The sequence below is a fragment of the Parasteatoda tepidariorum genome, chromosome 5 (genome assembly GCF_982258835.1).
Source record: "Parasteatoda tepidariorum strain Cologne lab strain chromosome 5, Ptep-v5.0, whole genome shotgun sequence".
NCBI lineage: Eukaryota > Metazoa > Arthropoda > Arachnida > Araneae > Theridiidae > Parasteatoda > Parasteatoda tepidariorum.
Window position 1 is genome coordinate 107374890 of NC_141759.1, and position 22556 is coordinate 107397445.

At 31.0% G+C, this 22556-nt stretch overlaps 1 protein-coding gene across 1 annotated transcript in view; it reads right to left on the reverse strand.

The window, feature by feature from the left end:
• LOC107455212 (netrin-1) overlaps positions 1–22299 on the reverse strand; it is a 74284-nt gene extending 51985 nt beyond the window's left edge. The window contains exon 1 of the mRNA XM_087164713.1: positions 20944–22299. Coding sequence (XP_087020839.1) covers positions 20944–21961 — 1018 coding nt within the window. The 5' untranslated portion in view covers positions 21962–22299. The remainder of the gene's footprint in view (positions 1–20943) is intronic.
• Between the last annotated feature and the right edge of the window lie 257 nt (positions 22300–22556).

The window sequence follows — 22556 nt, forward strand, 5'->3', positions numbered from 1 at the left end:
TTTTTTATCAAATTTTGAAAGAGTTTGTCTATTTGTTTTTGGATAAACAAACATTACTACACATTCTTTTAATTCTATTCATTTGATTCAAAATGGTATTTAAATAGATATTGTTAGACACATTAGAATTCCAAGTAATTAGTTTTTTTAATATTAAAATTGAAAAAATCATTTCTTTTGTAGCATAAATCAACAAAACAGATATTTTCTTCTTTTTTAATACCCAAATCCAGACAACGTACTCACTGTTTTTCGATCACTCACACTGTTTATGATTCTCACTGATTATCACTATATATATCTGATACAACACTCTCCTTTTAAACTGAGTTCACAGGGTTCTTAAGATAGTAAAATGGTGATAGCAAAGCTAAGAAAATAGAATTTATTTTATTAAGTTTACATTCACCGCAATGTTCCATTTAATTAAATCTGTATTTAAAATTTCTAAGTTAAAGATAACTTTATAATTATTATACCAACTCTACAGCTCTCTTACTTTCTTATGGACCACATGAAAGCCTGCGAAAATTCAGATGCTTACTTTTGAGAACTCAAAATTCTTATCAAAATACTAAATGTATAATTGATGATAGGAACTTCTTTGGCTTCAGAAAAATATAAAATTCAAGGACTCAATAATAGGCAAACATTCTCAAGACTTGCCAAGTGGGAATGATGCGTGAATTTTTGAACACTCAAAACATGCATACTTTTAGTATCATCTTCATGTTTCTGGAAGTCAATAAAGTAATTTTAATATCTTTAAAGTAATTTTTTACAATTTCATCTTCTTTTTTTGGAAAAAAAAAGATCTTCACATTTACTTAGATCTAGTGTCAATTAAAAGAAATACTTGACTTTAGAGAAAAACAAGTATTAAAAATATAACAAAATATGTTAGTATATTAAAGAAAAAAAAATTACGTGTTAGCATAAAGAATAAGAATTTGAAAAATGTAAAACTGTAATGAAATGATTAGTTTAATAGTTCAGTGAATCACACGGGGCCCGGTAAATCAATTTTACAATGATGACGTTAACACGATATATCAGATGCTGAAATATTTTAAGATTCTTAAAAATTTTAACCACGTTTTCGACAGCTCTTTAATTTCGACAACTTCATACTCTTTGTAGTGACTTTTGATAAAATAATTAATGACTTATATTTCAAACTTTTTCATTCATTATTATATTAAATAACAAATGATTTATTAAAAATTAATATTTGCATGAAACTATTGTTGGGAAAACGATTTTTATCATTGAATGCAACTGTTTTTTAATTGCGTAATTAGTTGTAAAGATATGAACGAAAACGCAAAAAATGGAATTAACAATAAAGAGGACCTAACCGCTGTTACTGCTTCACTATTAGAACCACACTTTCCAGATTGCGGCTGCCCCCCACATTATTTTAATGGTCAGAAATCGTAATGTGTATAATGTGTAGTGTGTCTACCACTACAAAAATACTTGTGCTACTTGTGACTGCGACATTAACCACCTCCTCCCTCTGTTGCTACTCAGTCTCGATCAGACACAACGTCGGCCTGTATACACTCGACTGCTAATAGCAACATAGGAGCGACCACGACAGTGAACTTAATACAGCTCTCACGATTAGCATCCAAAAGTACGGCGATGCTAATACACCTCTCCCCGGCTTCTCACAAAACAGCAATGAATCAAATAGTGGTATCTGTTCATCGAATTCTATCACAGATTAAATTCAGGTGCGGGAGTACAGTAGTGTGTCTACCACTACAAAAATACAATTGCGATTCATTAGTACATGAGACATGTTAACTGGATTCTATGTAGGGGTACCTTTTTCATAGATGAAGGTTGACATTGTCGAGATCTACTCTCCCCACAAATGTATTAATAATAATATGTTTGTGTCTGATTTAATTATAAGTTAGCTGAATCTCATTTAATTATAAGTTAGTACTGATTTAATTTGAAGGCACCCCCACAAATCGTAAAAATCTGTTCATCAGAAAGAAAGTTATTTCAGGTTATATCTTTTTTCATTTCGCGTTTTCTATTATCATTAATGTTACAACTGTTTTCATTTAGTTTTATTATCAATTTTTATCTTTGATTTAAGATCCATTTTAAAAGCCAAATATTTATGAAATCAATAAAAAAAAGATCATTTTTGTAAATAAGTTGGCACTGTGAAGGGTAAACTGAGTTTTGTTCGAAAGTTAGAACTTGATTTTCCTTAAGTTACGAAGTTAGTCAAAGGTAATATAATCACTAAGTTAAATTTATAGAACTAATTTCTAACTTATTTCATGATTAAAAAAATGGATTTGAAGAAATAATTTTAGATAAGGACCCAAATTGTAGAAAGGTGTGTCATTTAGAGATAGTTTTTATTCAATCATTAATAAAATACTATTTATTAATCCTCTCAACTTCAAATGCATTTTTTTTTAAAACTTGCAGTGGATTATGACACTTGATGTTAATACAGTTTTCTTCAAATATTAATTCATTCATTAAATAAGGATGAGAGAAAAACGAAATGGAATTTTTTGATGGGTTAAGCGTTCGTCATTGTTTTAAATTTTACTCCAAGCTATTCAGTTTTTCACATATTTTAAAAATAACATCAGTGATAATGTCTAACTTATAGCTCTATTTGAACCAAAAAAATAGTTTATTGCTCCCATTCAAATATTTAATTATTTTATATTCGTGGATAAATAGTGGATGACACTTGATGTTAATACAGTTTTTTCAAATATTAAATTCATTCATTAAATTTAATTAATTAACTAAATTTAATGAATTAATTTTAGTTTCATATGAGAGAAAAAAATTGGAATCATTTAATAAAAAGTAACTAAAATAAAAATTTATTTTTTGACCTAAGTAGAAATTGACTTTTTATATAACTTGTTTATTTATCTATTTTCATTGGAGCTCAATTTAAAAGAAACTCACTGGCTTGATCAACATGTTGGTGAAGTCACCTGTAGACATGAAAACTTTCTGCTATTATTGCTCCACTACCAGAGCATTATTATCTAAATTAGATTAATTTCACAAAGTATACAATACATTTGTTTCAAAAAAGTATACATCCTAAATAACTTACGTGTCATTTAAATTGAAGACAAACGTTCGAACTTTATTGTTGCACATTATTTGTTAGAAATGATGAAAACTTTTTTGGCAAATATCGACACTGTCTTTTCTAATAGAGGAATGAAAATATTATTTCCATTGGCAAATAAATGTTTGGGGCAGAATTCTTCGAACCTACGTTTTAATGATTCAAAAGAGAAATGACACTTTGGACGATTTCATTCATGCTATTCATTTATATATTTCATCGCAATTTCTGACGCCATTCAACACACAACATTTTTATATTCTTAAAGTTTAATCACAAAATACCAGTTTCTTAATGCAGTTTATTTAACTTAAGAAAAAAATACTTAAAATTTAGGTAATGAAAAAAAAACTATCAAAATATCGATCTTTGATTCATCAATCATCTCGATTCATAGTATTTGAATAAAAAGAATCAAGTACAAAATATCGACTCCATGCTCAAAATATGCTTTATAGAGAGGCATTTTCTGAATCGATTAATACATGCTCTATTGGGTTTTTAGGAAAGATATTAAAATCATGATTTAGTGGGTAACTTTTTCCGTAAAAGCAATACAACCTAGCTTAATGTGAATTATAAAATTTAGATTTGCTAATACAGTTGGATCTCTATTTAACGAAATCGCTAAATCCCGATAAAAAGTTTCTTATATGGAAAATTCGTTAAATAGAAAATCACTATTTGAAACACTTAAACAACACAAAACAGGTTTTAAATTCATAAACACTAGACTAAATTAAAATAGCAATTGATACACCTTTATCTTGTAAATTATTATCTACTATCGAACTGTTTCAAATGGTTTGAACATTTCATCATATGAAGGTTTAGTGATTTCTTAATCATTTTCATCTTCTTCGTCTTCCTCACAATTTATTGCTGTATTGTTTTTATTTTTCACGCTTCTAATTCAGTTAATCTTTCTGTGGTTGCAGCTTCAGAATCATTAAAAAGAAAAATCATTAATCAGTACATCATCGTTAATTTCCTGGTTTTCTCTTAGACATATTTTTTTTAAAGTTCTTCTAAAGGAATGTCATCCTTGTCCTCTGTCCAAATTTTCCGCGTTGACTAAGAGTCCAGCTTTAGCAAAACTATTACGAATAATTATATAACATCATAGTTCCATGTTTTATAAATTTCTGTTATGCTTTCCCGTAAATTGATTTTTGTCATGGATTCCTGTATTAAAATGAACGGATTTCACTGTTTTCTCTAAAAGCAGCGAAGATCAATTCAAGGTAATTCCCCCCATAAAATGCGTTAACAAGTTTGGAATATTTTTGGAAATAGGGAAGGTGGATCTCGAAGAAAAGTTCGTTATATAGAAAATTCCCTTCGCTATTTGGAAGTTATTTTACGAAGAAATTTCCAAAAAGTTCTTGGTTCCTCGAAAAAAAAATCGCAAAATAGAGAAATTCGCAAAATGAAAGTCCGACTGCAGATAAATTTTCCTACATTAATTTGTACTCTAATTATCTGCACAGAAATAGGGTAGCTACTTAAATGATTTTTTGGATATAAACATGAATGCCATATATAAATGCTTACACACATTTTATTCTATCAAAAATTACTTTAATCGGCTTTATTTTTTATGCATAATCCCCAATCTTGATGCCCAATCATAATTTGAGATATAATGAATGCGACAAAATTACACCAATGCAGCTCTGCAATCAGCAGTTTTTGGTAGGAAGTTTAATAGTTTGCAGTTGCCTGTTTTTAGAGACAGTTTAATAGTGAACACTATAGAGTTTAAATTGGGTATAATATGAAAAAAACACAACTACTTCGACTTCGAAAATTTTACTAGGAATAACTTTTAGTTTAATTAATAAACTGAGTTTTAAATACGTTTACTATAAATTCGTAAATTTAAATAAAAAGAACAAAATTATTATTTGAAGAGGAACTAGACTAATACAATTGCAACCTGGTGAGTAGTGACTTGTAACAACATACTTCGCTTAATGTTTATTTGTTGCTAGAAATCAGGTTCGCAGAAAATGCTGTTTACTAGTTAAATTTAGTTGGAATAACACTACCTGTGACGTAGGCTATAGTATACCCGATTGCAATAAAATCAAATATTCAGAAATATAAAAAATGAATAAATGAGTAGTTTTAATTATCGCATTTGAAACCACGAATCACTTCATTTTAATGATTCGAAGTATTGAGTATTCGAAGTAAATAACTAACCCTAAACTATCAAAAGCTTGTTAGATACAAACAAGTAATTTAAAAAAAATTTTAAAGTCAATTCTAACTTGGGTCAATAAAGAAAAAATTTCATTTTAGTTACTTTTTGTGAAATAATTAAAAAAATTTTTCTCCCATATGAAACTGAAATGAATTAATTAAATTTCATTATTTATGCATTTCGGAAAACTGTATTAACATCCACTAAACGTTTAAAAAGCTGTATTTGAAGTTGAGTGAATGAATAAAAAGTATTTTATTAACGATTGAAAATTTGAACAAGATATATAAACATATGTAGGGAGATTGTGAACTAATAGTTAGGAATTGAAGAAAAAAAGGAGTGTGGTATCAGATAATTATAAAAGTATAAATTGGGTGACATGAACCACACGTGCTACCACGTCATGTTCTTTATTGAATTTATCTGATGCAACGAATATAAAATAATTAAATATTTAAATATGCGCAATGAATTATTTTTTTGAAGTTATACTTCTTATGCGACTTCCAACAAGGTTGCGTTAAACGTTTAACGCTACATTTTTATTGGCCGGGAAATCACGTGGTAGGATACAGTTTTCCCTCATTCATTTCCATATTGTTTTGGTTCTCACTAGCATAAAAATAATAAAAGTATTGTCTTTCCATAAATATTTTTTTAGTTTGTTTTGATACACTTATAATTTAATAGGGTAGTATTTTTTATTTTCAAATTTAGTGGATAACAACTGTAAAAAATGAGTGAAAAAACCCACGGACAATGCGACGGATTTAAGGTTATGTCAAGGTACGTCTCTTGTGAATATCAATTGATTGTTTCTCTTCTGAAATTACATTATGACGCATTCACATACATTATTAATACAAATACATTTTCCAGAGCAAGACGATGAGACAACCACAAGCACTTCCACTGGTTCAAGAGGTCGACGAGGGAAAAATGCACAACATTACCGTAATTACAGAGCACGGAAGCGAGCAGGAAAAAGAGTCGTTGAATAGAACTAGTGATCCTTCTACGACTGCTGATTCTTTTACAATTAACGTCGCAGGTTGCGAAGTTTAACTTCTTCCGCGCGAAGGGACTCCACGCACTATTTTTGTTGTTGTTTAATTAGAATTACAAGTAAGTAATTATCACTGATGTTATCTTTAAAACATGTGAAAACTGAATCGCCAACAGTAAAGTTTAAAACAATGACTAAAGCTTAACCCATCAGAAAATTCCATTTCGTTTTTCGCTCATCCCTATTTAATGAATGAATTAATATTTGAAGAAAACTGTATTAACATCAAGTGTCAATCGCAAGTATCAAGCGCAAATCAGAAATTGAACCTAAAATAAGATAAAAATATTCATATGCCAAGAAAGGTTTCTACGAAGGAAGAATGCATTCAAATTAGATTCCAGTAAATTAAAAAAAGATAGAGAGTATCATTTGTGGCAATAGGAATGCTGAAGAGTAAAAGAAGAATAAAAAAAAAGAAAGGAATGGTCGTCGACACACATCATTCTTCGGAAGATGTCGTCACGAAATTCCTTCCGTGAATTCCGTGTGTCCGGCAGATCGGACGTAATGGTTCGTGTGTTCAGTTAGGCATGAGATTAGCTTGCTTCGGTTATCGGCCGAAACGAAAAATTCCGAGAGATTTCGATTTGTATCATTTCCTCCGAAATGTTGGCGTGAAAGCATTTTACCCAGGATTTTTTTTTGAAGAAACATTTCTTGGCTGGTTTTTCTCTTCGATGTCAACGTGAAGACATTTACTTCGGTCAGCGTTTCTTCTAATATTTAAGAACTGCAGTGAGTCATCAATTAATATTTCTTTTTATCACTGATAAAAATAGCAGAGATGCAGATGCGGGCACTGGGCCCATGTTCAAGATTTCGTTTGTTCGATCCCCGCAGGTCGAAGACTCTCCGTGTAGTAAGTGGTGACTGATGCGCGTTAAATCTACCGAGTCACAAAGTCCTCCATGTTCCCATAACAAATCATAACTCTGGGGTACTGATCCGGGAGTTTCCTTGTCTTCTGGCTTGGTACAAAATGACAAGGCTACGGAGTCGAATATCAGTAGTTGTAAACCCAAAAACTGGGTCGGCTGTTCAACGACGGATATAAAATAAAATAATAGTAACTAATAAGCCGCAATGGTTCGGGGGATAGAGAGTTCGCTTTCCAATGAGAAGAACCGGATTCGAATCCCGGTCATGGCTGGTCGATACAAATTCCGCATCCGGCTTGCACCGACCACGGTGATGACGTTAAATAACCACAGTGGTGGAAGGATCATGGGTTAGACTCCCTTGCCGTCAGACTTTCCGTGGAAGGTTTTCGTGGTCTTCCATGTAACGAAAATGTGGGTTAGTTCCATCAAAGTCCTATACGACGACAAATATCTCCTAATACTCTATCCAGGAGTTCTCTCGTCTGTAGGATTGGGTTCAAAATTACAAGGTTTCATAAGTAGCTGTAAACACTTAATTGGGTCGGCTGTTCTACTACGGTTATTATATAAAGGTAACTAATTGATCATTGACCGATTTTCAGTAGGCAGGTCAGATAAGACATGTCTAGATTTACTGAAGAGTGTTCATGTAGGATGTAGAAACACTGCTCATTGTTTCTGTTTGAAGCTGAACCGTCTCTGGTTGATTGCTTGACTCATTTGCAACCGTTTACATGAGCGTTCAAAATGATTCTAAAAAAAGTATTTGAACACGAGGCACTTGAACTTTATTGTCAACTTAAAGAAATAAATGGTTAAAAAAACCTTCGACAACTGAATGATGTTGTCAGTGATACAAAAGTGATTAAGAAAACCTTTTGATGCACCGCAGAGAAGAGGACACATCATCTGCTGGCCATGACTAATTTTGTATTGTTTGTTGCAGAGGTTCCTAAAGGGTGTTCCGTGGTACCCAAATCAAAATTCTTGATGGTCCCATAAAATCATTTTGATGGTTTATGTTCGTTTCAGTGCGATTTATGATGGTCCAACATCATTTGATGGTTACCATCATCCATTTTCTATTATGCGTTCACTTATTTTGATATGCCAGCAAACTTACATCAGTCCATGATGGAATATTCTACTTTAATACTATGATGGCTGACCTTTAATACTTTAATACTATGATGGCTAGAAGTTTGACTCTCATGGACCAATAATCAGTGTTAGTCCATAATGGTTTCAACTATACATTTTCGGTTTTATGGAAATTCTTGTTGCTTTTCCACCATCAAAACAGTAGTTTTTTTTATGTTGGCCCATCATAAATCAGTCCGAATTCTTGAAATGGGATAATGGTTGTACATGATCGCTCCAACATTTGATTTCTAAGAAACTATGATGGAAATTCGTGATGGTTCAACAAACCATCGAAACAAATTTGCTATTCTTTATGTTGGACCATCATAAATCAGTCCGAATTCTTACATTGGGGTGATGGTTACTTATGTTGGTTGCCATCAAAAATATAATGGCTCATGATGGAATTACTGATGGCTACTATCAAGATTAGGTTGGTCCATTAATGGAAAACCATCAAACATTTTGACTTGGGAAGATTATGAGTGTTAGGATTCTTTTATGAAATGTTAAGAATTCGGAATAGGAGTGATAGGAATATATATTAATTTATACATAATGATTTTCAAAACCTGTGATCAGGAAATTATTTAATTGTTTTGAAAGAAGTGCAATAGCAGTATATTGAATAATGAAGAACTGCATTAGTATAACTGAATAAAGACTCGATTATTTTTGTTACCATTTTTAAAAAAAATTTAAATCATCAAATTTTTTATTCAGTTTCTTGGGATTTTAAATGATTTTCCTCCTCTTTCGTTTTTATTTCATCCAAAACCATAATTTTTTTTTTAATACAATGCATACAATGAAATTAAATTCCTCATGTACTAATAACCATGTTTAAGACTAGTATTGATAAAATGATTCGAATGAAAATTTCATTCTTCCGTTTTAAAATAATTAATAGTTTTTCTGATGAAATTTATACACTAAGTCCCAGGGTTTCGCTATATTTTAGGATTCGATTAGTCGTCGGATTGTAGATAGTGAAACCTGAGTAAAACGCTGATTTTTGTTTCATTGGTTCATTTTCGGGTTTATGACTATCAACGTTAAGGCAAGAGGGGACTTTCTTGATGGTATTTAAGTTAGGTGAAGAAAAAAAAACAATCACGAGGTTAGCCCGACGGCAAGGGGATTCCAACCAATGATGATATTTTACGTCAGCACTGTTCCTCGTGGCAGAAACGTGGCAACTTGGCGACGTCACAGAAAGTAACCGAGTTCTTGCAGAAAGAGTTTTCCTTTGGACAGTAAAAAAATTTAGTTTTCTTTTCTGCCGAAATTTTCATTCTATTTTTTCTTATTTAGTTACTAGCCGCCTAAGGCGGCCAGCTCTCCGCCACGCTAAAGGTTTTCACAAATAAAGTTTTTTAAAACATAGCAGGAAATCTGAAGTTTAGTAGCATATGTTTTTATATATTATATAGCTACAACGCTTAAGAAAAAAAAACTAAAATGCTAAATACATGAAAAGAACACGAAAACGAATTAATTTTTAATGGTATCAATTTCTATTTCTATATAATTTTTATGGTATCAATTTCTATTTCTATATAATTTTTATGGTATCAATTTCTATTTCTATATCGCTACAAAAATTATCGTCTTCGCTTAAGAAAAAAAAAAATAGAGCGAGGAAAGAAGAAGAAAAACTTATTATAACTATTATGAACAGCGACAAATATATCAAAGCGAAGCGTTCTATATACGTATCAAATATGTTGCCACATTTTTAATAGAAAAGTTAAACTTTTCTCCACTTTGATAAATGTAAACTAATGCGAACCTTACAATTAAATTATTAATTCCTTCGTATATTATTGGTTTAAGTTGTCGAAAATTACTATTTCAATTGTAAGGTTCGCATTAGCATACATTTATAAGAGTGGAAAAAAGATATGCATTTTTTAATAGTTTTTTGAATATGGCTCTTTGAGGACGAAAAAGCCTAGATTTTCTTACAAAATGACTGATAACTAAAAAACAAATTCAAATTTTTGAAAAAGAAAAAAAGAACTTCTTCATTATGTCAAAACACAATTATGTGCCGAGTTTCGTGCCTGGGCGAGGCTTCTGGGGCGATATATTGTGATTACAGACAGACAGACACACACACAGCCGCGTTTATTATTATGTATAGATTACTATTGTTTTCCACATATTTTTTTAAAATCCTGTATTCTTAATACGATATTGTTCATAACAACAACTGAATCTCGAAATGAAAACACGCATTTAGTAAACCCTTTTCAAAGAGTTCGACTCTCATGATTTCGCCGGCGATTTTTTTTTCGGTAATACTGCTACGGATTTCACGATTTTTTTATTACTTTTTTTTAAATGTGACGATGATTTCCAAAATGCGATAAAGAAAATAATTAGTGTGTTTACCCCCTACAAAATGCGGAAATATCGGCCATAATATTAGAATTTACAAAAAATATTACTTATTCAAATAAAATATTTATTTTATTTTAACCGAAAAGTCATTATTATTATTTTTTTTTTTGAAGTTGACGCCTCCGTTACTTTAAATTAGTTACATGTATAATTGTTATAAAAGTATCTTACAGAAAAATATCATTTTTTAAAAGGCGTGTCGCAAAAAGCCCTGAAAAAAATCTGCTACAGGGGCACTGTTTTCGGAGTGGGCGGAGAGCACAACTCGCATCGACGCACCATCTCTTGGATTCGAACCTGGGTCACCTCGTTAGGAGGCGAGCTTTCCAACATCTGAGCCACCGTGACCCTATAGCCAGTTATTGACAATGTATGTCACGAAGTCTTCACCATTTCGAGACCAACGTGGTGAGTGCTTCACTTTATAGGAATTCACGAAAAAACTAGGGATAGAACCTTGGTTCAAGAAAAGATAGCTTCACCACTTTGCCACCGTGGATTTGATGCATAAATTTTTCTGATAAAAAGAAGTACTGTACCAATGAATTCACATCATTTTGGTTCTTTTTGACACTTTTCTTTGACTTTTTTTACGTGAAATCCTTTCTTTGCGGTGAAATTTATACGGAAATGTTTCTAAATCATTTATGAAGCATTTTAAAAAATTTAGAAGGAAAAAAATTAGGGGTTCCTAAATTTTGATATAATTTAAAATAGGATAACAAATAGGAATTTATAGGAGGACATATAGGATAACAAATAGGAATTTAAAATAGGATATAATTTAAAATATGATAAGATAAAAAAAAAAATTCGTCATGCGATGAACACATACCATCCCCATTTAAAAACGGAATTAATTGTCATATTTAAAATATAATAATTTATATAAAAAAAAGAATATACATATATTATATAAAAAGGCTTTTATGTAAGACTTTATATTTTTATTATATAAAAGGCTTTTTTTTTAATATATATATATATATATTATATATATATATGTTTTATATATATATATATATATATATATATATATATATATATATATATATATATATATATATATATATATATATATATATATATATATATATATATATATATAAACATTAAACATTAAAACATAAATACATTAAAAAAATCTTTTAAAAATTTTATTAAAAAAAAATTAAGTTCCTAAATTTTGATATAATTTAAAATAGGATAACTTAAGGAAAAAAAATTGCCATTTGATGGTCACATAACAACCCCCATTTAAAAACGGAATTAGCTGTCGTATTAAAAAAAAAAAAAAATCCCCAAAATTTTAAAATTTTTATAATTTTTACTTGCGGGGGACTTATTATTTATGTCCGATCGATTTGATGTGTGTATTGGAAGATTATTTTAATCCTCAATGGTAGATTTAATTTATCTTATTTGCAGGGCAACTGTTTCCAAGAAAGTCCTTTTCCTGGATAAAAAGGGATGGTCGTAGGAGAGGGGGGGAGGGGATTTAGACTGGCGCCGGGACGCCCCATAAAATCTTTTGTTATGGAAAAAAGAAAAACACTTCCATGTAAATGTGGAAGATACAAGACGGTCTCTTTACGCCCTCAACAACATTTCGGGTCGAAGACAAAATTAAAAGAGGTCAGAAATTTTTTATATTTAACACCTTCATTCATTTGATTTCATCATAATATGGAATCCGTCTGATAATGCTAAAAAATGCATCTGTAAAAGAACTTATGACATAACATAAAAACATACTGACTTATGCATAAAAATCTTTCAAGAAAGTTATGTTTAAATAGAATCTTATTCGATAGTTATTTGAAGCTTTCATTGACTTGTTTTAATGCTTTTATTATAGGCAAATCTAATATGATGAATCGAGGAAATGCTAAACAGTAATATTACGTGAGCAGAATAACACATCGCTTAATATTATGTCAAAAACAGGTAAAGGGTTAATATCAAAAATAATAGATTGTCTTAAAATCTACAGACATAGTATTAGCCTTTCAGTATAAAAATAACAATTAAAAAAAATCAAATCAAACAATGGATTGTTTCATTTTTCTTTCGAAATCGGTTCCTTGCCCGGTCCTAGTTAATATATCAAAACCCTGATATATATATATGTATATATATAAATATATATATATATAAATATAAATATATATATATATAAATATAAATATATATATATATAAATATATATATATATATATATATATATATATATATATATATATATATATATATATATATATATATATATACAGTGAATTCGCGATAACTCGAATCTGATAGGACTGACGAAAAACTTCGACATATCGGAAGTTCGACTTACCGTTAGTTTCGGTTTTGGATTTTCAAAATATTGTCGGATTATTTAATTGATGCTTATTAATTACAAATCTTCTAAATGCTTACAATATTTAAGATCATTTTTCTGACAAGCCATTTACGATAAGACTGTTTAAGCACTTTATGATACCCTGGTCCATCAGCTACAACTTTGCTGTTGTGTTTGGCGGGAGAAACTGCAAGTTTAATGCTTTCAAATTAGGTAGATCACTATGAGCTGTGCATTTATCCATAAAGAGTATCACTTTTCTTTTTCTAGCGAAGAATTTCCGTCTCCAATTTTCTTACATAGTCTTCAAATAAAACTGATGTCATCCAAAACTTTTTGTTAAAACGTATCCTTTGGATTACAAGTTTAACATTCTTGAAACATCGGGGATTTCGGTATTTTCCGATAACAAGTAAGGGCAATTTCTCTGTCCCAGGCGCATTTCCTTCAACTAGGGCAGTCAAACGTTTCTTGCTCATTTTACCCCCTGAGCAGTTTTCATCCTTAAACATCATAGTTATTTGGAAGACAATTAAAAAATAAACCCCTTTGATCAATATTGAAAACATCATTTTCACTGTATGCTTCAAGTAAATTTGGTAACGTTTCATTTAACCACTGTTCACATACTTCAAGAAGGACAGCCTTAGCTTCTCCATGAAGAGTGCGAAAGACATAGTGTGTGTTGCAAAGGAAGGGGCAAGATATCAGTTCCTAGGTTTTTTTTTCTAGCTTTAAGAGATCCGAAAAAAATCGAGTTAAAGGGAGTAAAATTCGAGTAATCGAGAATAATTAACATGAAATTAAAGATAAAAGAGTCGGGACCTCATAAAAAAAATCGAGTTATAGTAATATTCGAGTTATCGTACTTCGAGTTATAGCGAATTGACTGTATATATATATATATATATATAATATATCAGGGGTCTGTTCAGACATTTTGTGAAAGGTCCTGTTTTTGTAAAACTGTGAAAGAATTGCTCGTAATTTGTGAATATAAAATAAACATTAAGTCACATTCTTTCAACCAGGGTCCTGCTTTTGTGAATTTGTGCAAATAGGGTCCTGTTTTTGGAAGAAACTTTTTCAAGGAGTTTGGTGACTCAAGGTGAAATAGGGAAGAATGAAATAGGGAACTCAAGGTGAAATAGGGAAGAATTTTTTCGAGTTATGTTTTCACTAATATGCTTAAAAACATGATGATTGAGTGAAAAAAAGCAAAAATGGGAATCGTAAAGCTCATACTGAAGGTTCACTATAAAGTCACTTTCGTGTTTCTTCTACTAAGCTATTCAAGTGTATATCATGATACCCTTTTTTAAAATCGGAAGCCATTTTGCCATACGTGTGTCAGTCCCATGGACCTATGCATTTTAACTTATATTTTACGAAATGTTGTTAAAAGGCTTCAAAGATAGCATGCGTTTAAAATAAATTGAAAAAAAAAAAGGTTTTGTGCTTTCTTTTATAAAATTGCCATTCCATTCTTCTTAATCTATAGAATCTAAATTTTGACCAAACAAATGTTACAAAAACATTTCCGCAATAGTCAGTGGATGAATTGTATATTGATTTTGGGTATGAATAACACGCAATGCTTTTTATTGTGTGCTAGAACAACAGCAATTTTAACTTTGTTGTTTATAGTTATTAAAAATAAACAAATGTTGTTTTCACTTTTTTCATAAATATTAGTTACTATTTGATGATTGAGTTTTATAGTTTTTACACCGATAGCTGAATTTATGAGGTGGAATCTGCAACTTCATAAATTCAAATTTACCTCAACGCAGTCAGACAGAAAAATCCACATTTAGTCTGAAATAGATTGAGCCAAATTGAGCAAATATATTGAAGCAACATTGGGCAAATATAAAGTACTTAAAAAAATTATACATTAAAAACTTCAAATTTAAGTTGAATTTTGTACAAACTGCTACCCAAAAAATGAAATAAATCCCTGTACAGTTAATGCTTGTACAAGTGACAGAGAAAGAAAACATTATTACTTTTTGTGGAGCTCAATACAACCTTTTTAAGCTTTAGAAATGTTTTTTATAAAAAGAGTATCGGCAATCCCCATTTGTTTTTTTAAATGTATATGAAAAATGCTGTAATCATCTAAACTTTAATTCTTTTAATTAGTAGCAATTTATGTATCGATATTTTTTCATTTCTTCATTTGTTTACTTGTAGACGAAATTCGAACTGCTTTTAATTGCAGATTTCTTTTTCCCCATAGAATTTCATAGGTACCCATCCACTAGAGCGGACTCTAAAACAAAAGGCCACTCTATTTTGAAACGCCCCTTGTAGAGAACAAATTATTTCGAATCTGCATTAAATATTTTCAATCATTTTTATTTCACATCAACTTTATATAACAACATGGAATTCATTAGTAAAGAATGCATCATTGCAAAACGATGCATCTCTTTCAACTTTAAAAAGAATTTGAGGAATGGCTGTGTTTCACTTGAAGAAAAAAAATATTTTCAGAGACAAAAGTTTAAACTTCACATTTTTGGAAGAGATGGAATAACGTTCGTATTTTTAAAATATTTCAATGCTCCATTTCACGTCTGTTTTATCTCAAACAAATTGTATTTATTGGAAACATAAAAATTAAGGAAACCGAATTTAGAGATTCATGCGTGTAAAATTTTATCCATACCAATGTTTCTAATAACATAGCTACTGTTTCCTACACTGCGCATTCGAACTTCGGTTAAATCGAAAGAATTTTGTGAAATTCAATATAAAAATGTATTCTTTTAATCGTTTTTTTTTTCTTTAAATATCTCTTACATTGACGTAAATAAATGTTTGATGTGGTTGTCGTTTATTTACGTTGCACTAGAGCTGCACAATGAACTATTGGCGATGGTCTGGGAAACATCCCCGAGGATGATCCAAAGACATGCCATCACAATTTTGATCCTCTGCAGAGGGGCTGGTACCCCCGCTTCGGTAGCCTGACGACCTGCGCGCGAAGTCCAGCACTTAACGATAGAACAGTTGAACGAGGACCCATACCGCACACCTTCGGTCCTTTCGTAGACTGATCCAAGTGGTCACCTGCACACTGACCGCGGCCCGTGATGCTGGACTTCGATGTTCTACTTGAAACGGCCTCTTAACTATCAGTCCACTGCGGGACAACCAAATATTTGAATAAATATTTGAATAATGTCGCAAAAATAGAATTTAAAACCAAATGTCATCATTTTCCTCACACGGGCTGTTTTCTTCGCGAAAAGTCTTCAATCAGCTTTCTACAAATAGTTTTTCACGTTAGAGAATAATATATAAAATTTTATTTTGTCTATTTTGAAGTCATTATTAGGTTAAAAATTAAAAGAAGTTACAGTTTTTACTTAGTTCAATCGTCAATTACTTAGTTCAATTCATCGCGCAGGACACTAGAAAACTATAAATTCATTTCTAAGACAAATATTTTCCTTAATCGGATATTTTAATTTCGTTTAAAGAAGCTAAAATTGAAAAATAAAGTTTAAGGTTAAGTCCCGCATAACACTACATTTTAAAAGTAACTTTTGAGATCAAAATCTGCTTGCTGCATCTAACGTGATATCGTTTAAAATATTAAATGCATGCGTAAGTATGGGTTACAAGTATTACATGTATGGGTTTAAAATATGACATGTTACATGCAATCGATAATTACATGTAAGGTATTGCATTACAAATGTACTTTTGATGTCTCATGACTAAAAGTAATTTTGATGACTGAAATAAAATTATAAATGACATTTGCAAGCATTAAAATTAATTTCCTTAATATTTTATTTCGAATTACACAGACATTAGTATTAAAAATAATATCTTTTTAATGAGTCAGATATTGAAGGTATGTTATCTCAACCTTCCTTATCTCTTATTTAACTTCAATTAAACCCTCTGTTTATTGAAAATAATTTTAATTTATTATTTATTTAATTTATATCTTAATTTAAATGCTGAAGGCAAATAATGTTAATATATATATACAATAAAATTAAAATATATAATGCAAGTATTGCGCTTGTAAAAAATATAGAGAAAACATGGAAAATAAAGATTAACGAAAAGAGAAGAAAAATTATTAAAATGAAATATTCTTAAAAATATTGAACAAAAAATGAAAAAATATATATTAAAAAGCCAGAAAACAAAACAATGAAAAGATATAATCTCTTCATAAACTGATGATATGCGCAATAAATAAAACTTATCAATTTTACTTATATTTTACTTTATTTTACTTCAATTTTACTTTATTTTATTTACCGCAAAGCACTCTTTTTTTGCGGATATAATCGTGTGGACTGATGAAAGGATTATGTCTTTTATTTTCTGTTTTTTTTTTTGAAAAATGTAATCTTTTTTTTTTTTAATCAGTTGTTTGTTATTTTTTTCATTATTATTCCCCCCCCCCTTTTGCATATGTCTATTATTTTCCTTTGTTTTATCTTCATTTTGAACTTATCTAATGAGTTCTGTTTACTTGCAGCTTATGCGCAATAAATGAAACTTATTGTTTTTCGTAACTTTCTTTCGTGTTTTCTTGTATTTATTTATTTTGTTGTATATATATATATATATATATAAAATGAAAGAATAAGATATTGACTGATAAAAAAAATAAAAGCAATTTTAAAAAAAAACTTATTTATTTTTAAACATTCAAAAGCAGTGTCATTAAATACTAAATGAACGCTTATAATAATAGCTGATAAAAAATTGTTATTTCTCCCCAGCAGATTAAACTGACAAAAGAATAAAGTGAAAGTATAGGTTATTTACAATATATTTTCATATGTCTATAAAGGGCTTCATGCCATTAACAGTACTTAATAGAAAAGTACATCATGGTAAACACTTGAATGAGTATACTTAATAAAGTTTTAGGAAAGAGGTGTGTGTTACAATGCTTATTGCCATAAACATTGTGTTTCGAAGGGTTCCTTTCCATCCAATCCGATGCTCATTGAAAATGGGTCAAAATTAAAAACATAACAGTAGCAGAGAATACCATTAAGAAGGTATCATTAAAAAAATAATATTACTTCTAAGTATTGTTCAATAAAAGACAAACAATAATTTACACTTAAATTACACAGTCATAACTTTCTTTTCTTTCTTCCCTTTTGCGCTAACTACATCGACGACATCGACAACAGTTTTTTATGATGCGTTATAATCTACCACAATTATTTTTTATTTGTGTAAGGTACAAATATGTTCGTATTTTACGAAAATATTTCCTCAAATGTTTTGATTTTCATTGCAGTTACAATGATGAAACCTATTCTTACTAAAAATAAGATTTTTATTTAAGAGTATTGTGTGAGATATATACAATCAGTGGCCAAATTATTCGAAGCACTGTCAGATTCTATATAAAATCTTAATTACCAGGTGATACTCTATACAGTTTTATTGTTTTTACAAGACTGAAACAGGTTTGTACTTGTTTAAGCTCCTGAATCAATGGATTAAATTCGACGATATATTATATAAATATGGAATATTTATTATATCAGGTATTATATTATTGTATTAGTTAGATCACATTATGAGATGCACTACAGTTTTTTAAACAATGACATGATTTGCACGAGTTTATATAACAATACTTTTCTATTTAATCATATATGTAATGGGTTTTTATTCTGGAGATTTTTCGTATACCTCCTATTTATATTTATATGTATGAAGTATATCATTACAATGTTAACCAATAGATAAACAAATGCAAACTGCGTAAAAACAATTACAGTTGTATTGTATCACCAGAATAATTAGAATTTTGCATAGACTCTTATAGTGCGTCTACTAATTTGGCCAGGTACTGTAGTACTGACTCCGCCAGGTACTGACTCCGATGATTGCTTCGCAATAACTGTTGACTCCTCTCATTAAACAGTTTTTTCTACGAAAGTTGAAATTATTCACTTGAACGAACATGAATTCTGTTCGATCCCGAGGCCTAACATTTCCCTGGCGATTCTATTAAGTGAACATAAATAATTTTGCTCAGTTTAAAAAAAAAACATTTGAAATAAAAGGTTCATTCTTGAAACAAATTTGATAACAATCATTTAATATTCTTGCTTATCAAGCAGGCTGATATATTGAAATACAATTTGTACATGAAGCAAGATGATTCCTTAACAGTTTTCCAGACGATAACAATGGAAAACTGTGATAGAACATAACGACGTTTATGTTATAATATAACATAAAAGTCGCGTATATATTTCTATATCATAGAGATTCATTATAATAATATAAAGGTGAATATTTGGGATGAGTTCTTATCATCAAAATTCAAATACGAAAGAAATAATAATTTACACAATTTGTAAAATGTATTGGTTTTTGAAATTTATTTTCACTTGACGTAATTTTTTTTCCTTCAAAACTCATTTTATTTATGTCAGACGTGAAAATATGAATTCTTTTTTTAATTAAGAAACTCGTCGTCATCTTTTGAGTGATGTTTTACGAGGAAATTGAGTTCCTCGTTTTCTCATTAAAAATCTATTCTATAAACAACATCATAAAAATAAGTATGTTGTAAAGAAAAACATTTTTAAGATGTACAATATATTCGTTATTCATCTCCAGAAATAGATTTTCAAACCGAGATATGTCAAAGAATTATTCGATGATAATACCTTTATAAAATTTCTTTGGAAATTTCGTCTTAAAAGAATCTTAAAAAGTTTGTTTCATTATTTCAAGCGATAAATAATCTATTGGATTATTTTTAAAATGTGACAAACTTATGGTTTTATGTCAATTAGAACACGAAATAAGTCTTTTTTTTTTTTTTTAACCTTTTTGGAATTCTTTTTTTATTTCTCAGTCTCAAGTATTTTTCACGTTTTTTTCCCCAGCTTTGAAACAAAATGCCGCCTCAAAAACTAAAACAAGTTACAGTTACAGTGTCTGGCCAAATTATTAGACGCACTATAAGATTCTCTGTAAAATTTTAATTGTCAGGTGATACTATATTGCTTTCATATATTGTTTTTACGCGGTTTGCACTTGTTTACGTTCGTGTATCAGTGAGTTAACATTGTAATGAAATACGTTAAGAATAAATACAAATAGGGAAGTATAAAAAAAATCTCCTGAATAAAAACCCATTACATGTATGTTTAAATACAAAAGTATTGCAAACAAACTCGTGCAAAACATGCAATTATTAAAAAAACTACAGTGCGTCTAATAATTTAGCCTAAATATCGTAATATGCTAATGTAAATACCTTGTTTAATAAATATTCTATATTTATTTTATATATCGCCTAATTCATCCACTCGTCTAATTTAACCCATTGAACATAAACAAATGCAAACCTGTTTCATTCACGTAAAAACAGTAAAGCTGTTACCTGATAATTAAGATTAAGATTTTACATGGAATCTTAGAGTGAGTCGAATAATTTGGACAGGAACTGTACAATTTGGAATATGTACTGTTTAGAAATTTTGTTCCAAATTGTTTTTAAGATATGGACAGAATTTAAGATTTTAATAAATAATGTTGTAAAAAAATTAATAAGACGAAAAAATAATTAAGATACATTTTAAAAATGCTTATAAAATTTTTTTGATTAAAAACTAATGTGTGTACCTTTTTAATTTGAAACAAATTTTAAAAAAATATATATTTTAAACTACCGAAATTAAAGAGAAAAAAAAGAGACTAAAAGATGTGTTAAAAAAGGGATGGACTTACCGACACATTCGTGTGCCTCGTGTGCTGTAGCTCTTCCCCATGGCCGGTCAAAATGGAACGGTTTACATTTTTCGCAGTCTCGGCCGGCCGTGTTGTGCTTGCAATCGCACACCAGTAAACCCTCTCTGTTGTGGATGCAACGGGACGCGTGACCGTTGCACTTGCATCGTCCTCCCACAGCAAAGTCAGACACGGCGTAAAAGTAAGTGTCTCTCTGGCTCAGGGACTCGTTATCGCTGCCCAGCTCGGCCATCCACCCTACCAGCCTGTTGAAGACCACCTTGATGTCCGTCGCCGTTACCCAGTCCTGCAGCACCGGACTGTTGTCGAAATCGTAGGCCGATGGCCTGCCCTCCAGTGTGCTGAAGGCTATTCGTGCACCGGTGATCGGTGGATCGACGTTGGACTGTGCATCGGTGCAGAGAGCTTCCTGCTCGTTGGCCTTCGTGATGACAGCTCTGTTTTGCCTGTTGTACATTTTCCTGCACTGGCTCGAGTAGAACTGGAAGGGATGCCATGTCTTACCGTAATCCATACTCTTATACAGTGCGAGAGAATCTGGTTTCTGATTGCAGAACTGTAAGCTGATGTAGGTGAGCTCGTACTTCTTCCCCAGGGAGAGGGTGAGGGAGACGTTGTGAAGGGACTGAGAGAAGGGTTCCGACATCCAGCATGTCACGTTGTTCGGATTGTTGAGATCTGTCAGGTAGGCTGTGGGGTGGGCCCGCTTGGAATTGCTGGCGTCGCATATCTGGCAATTCCGGGTCACCTCTCCCTTCTCGTCGGTGGAGGTGGTGCAGTACCGGCTGGCCGGTGTCCCGCACTCGCTGGAGGCTTTCACTTCTTTTCCGAATGCGGCATTCACGAAATCTGGAATGCACCGCCTGGATTCGGACATCTCCTCGTAGCATGGATCTGGGGGAGGGTTTTGTTGAGCCGCGAACATACCCCCCTGGTAACCACTCGTTCGCCGCATCAACTCAACAACTAAAACGAGGAAATAAAACTCCCGAAGCATTTTTATTTTTTTAAACTTCAAATGGAAGAATTTTTTTTTTTTTTTTTAATTCTCTTTTACTTCTACATTTCTCATTTTATTTCACTCTTTTGTGTCGTAAAAATCAATCTAAATTCACTCAAGATTTTTTACTCGAATAAAATAATATAGTTTTTCTTTTTTCACGCTTATGCCCCGATTAAAAATCACTTCGCACCAGCATTAAAATTTTTTTTTTTTCCTAATTGAAAAAAAGGCAAGAAGAAACCTGTTGATATGAAACTCTTTTGAAGAAGGTAAGATGATCGGGGGATGAACTGCTGTCCGCACTTTCCTGGAGACCACTTTATGAAGTGGGGGTGGGGACTGATCTTCGCACCGTCGCGTTGAGCAGCGACCGGTGCGCCATCCCCCTCCTCCCCCAAATCGATCCAAAGCGCACGTGCATTTATTATTTATTTTTTTTTCCTTCTTCCCCCTCACTCACTTTGTCAGCCCAAATCCTTTTCTTAAAATGTTTTTGTTCGAAATTCTTCGAATGCTTTAAAATATATCGAAACCAACAGCTTTGATACGGGTATCATCTGCTTACTCTTTTATCGTTAGTTAGCAATCG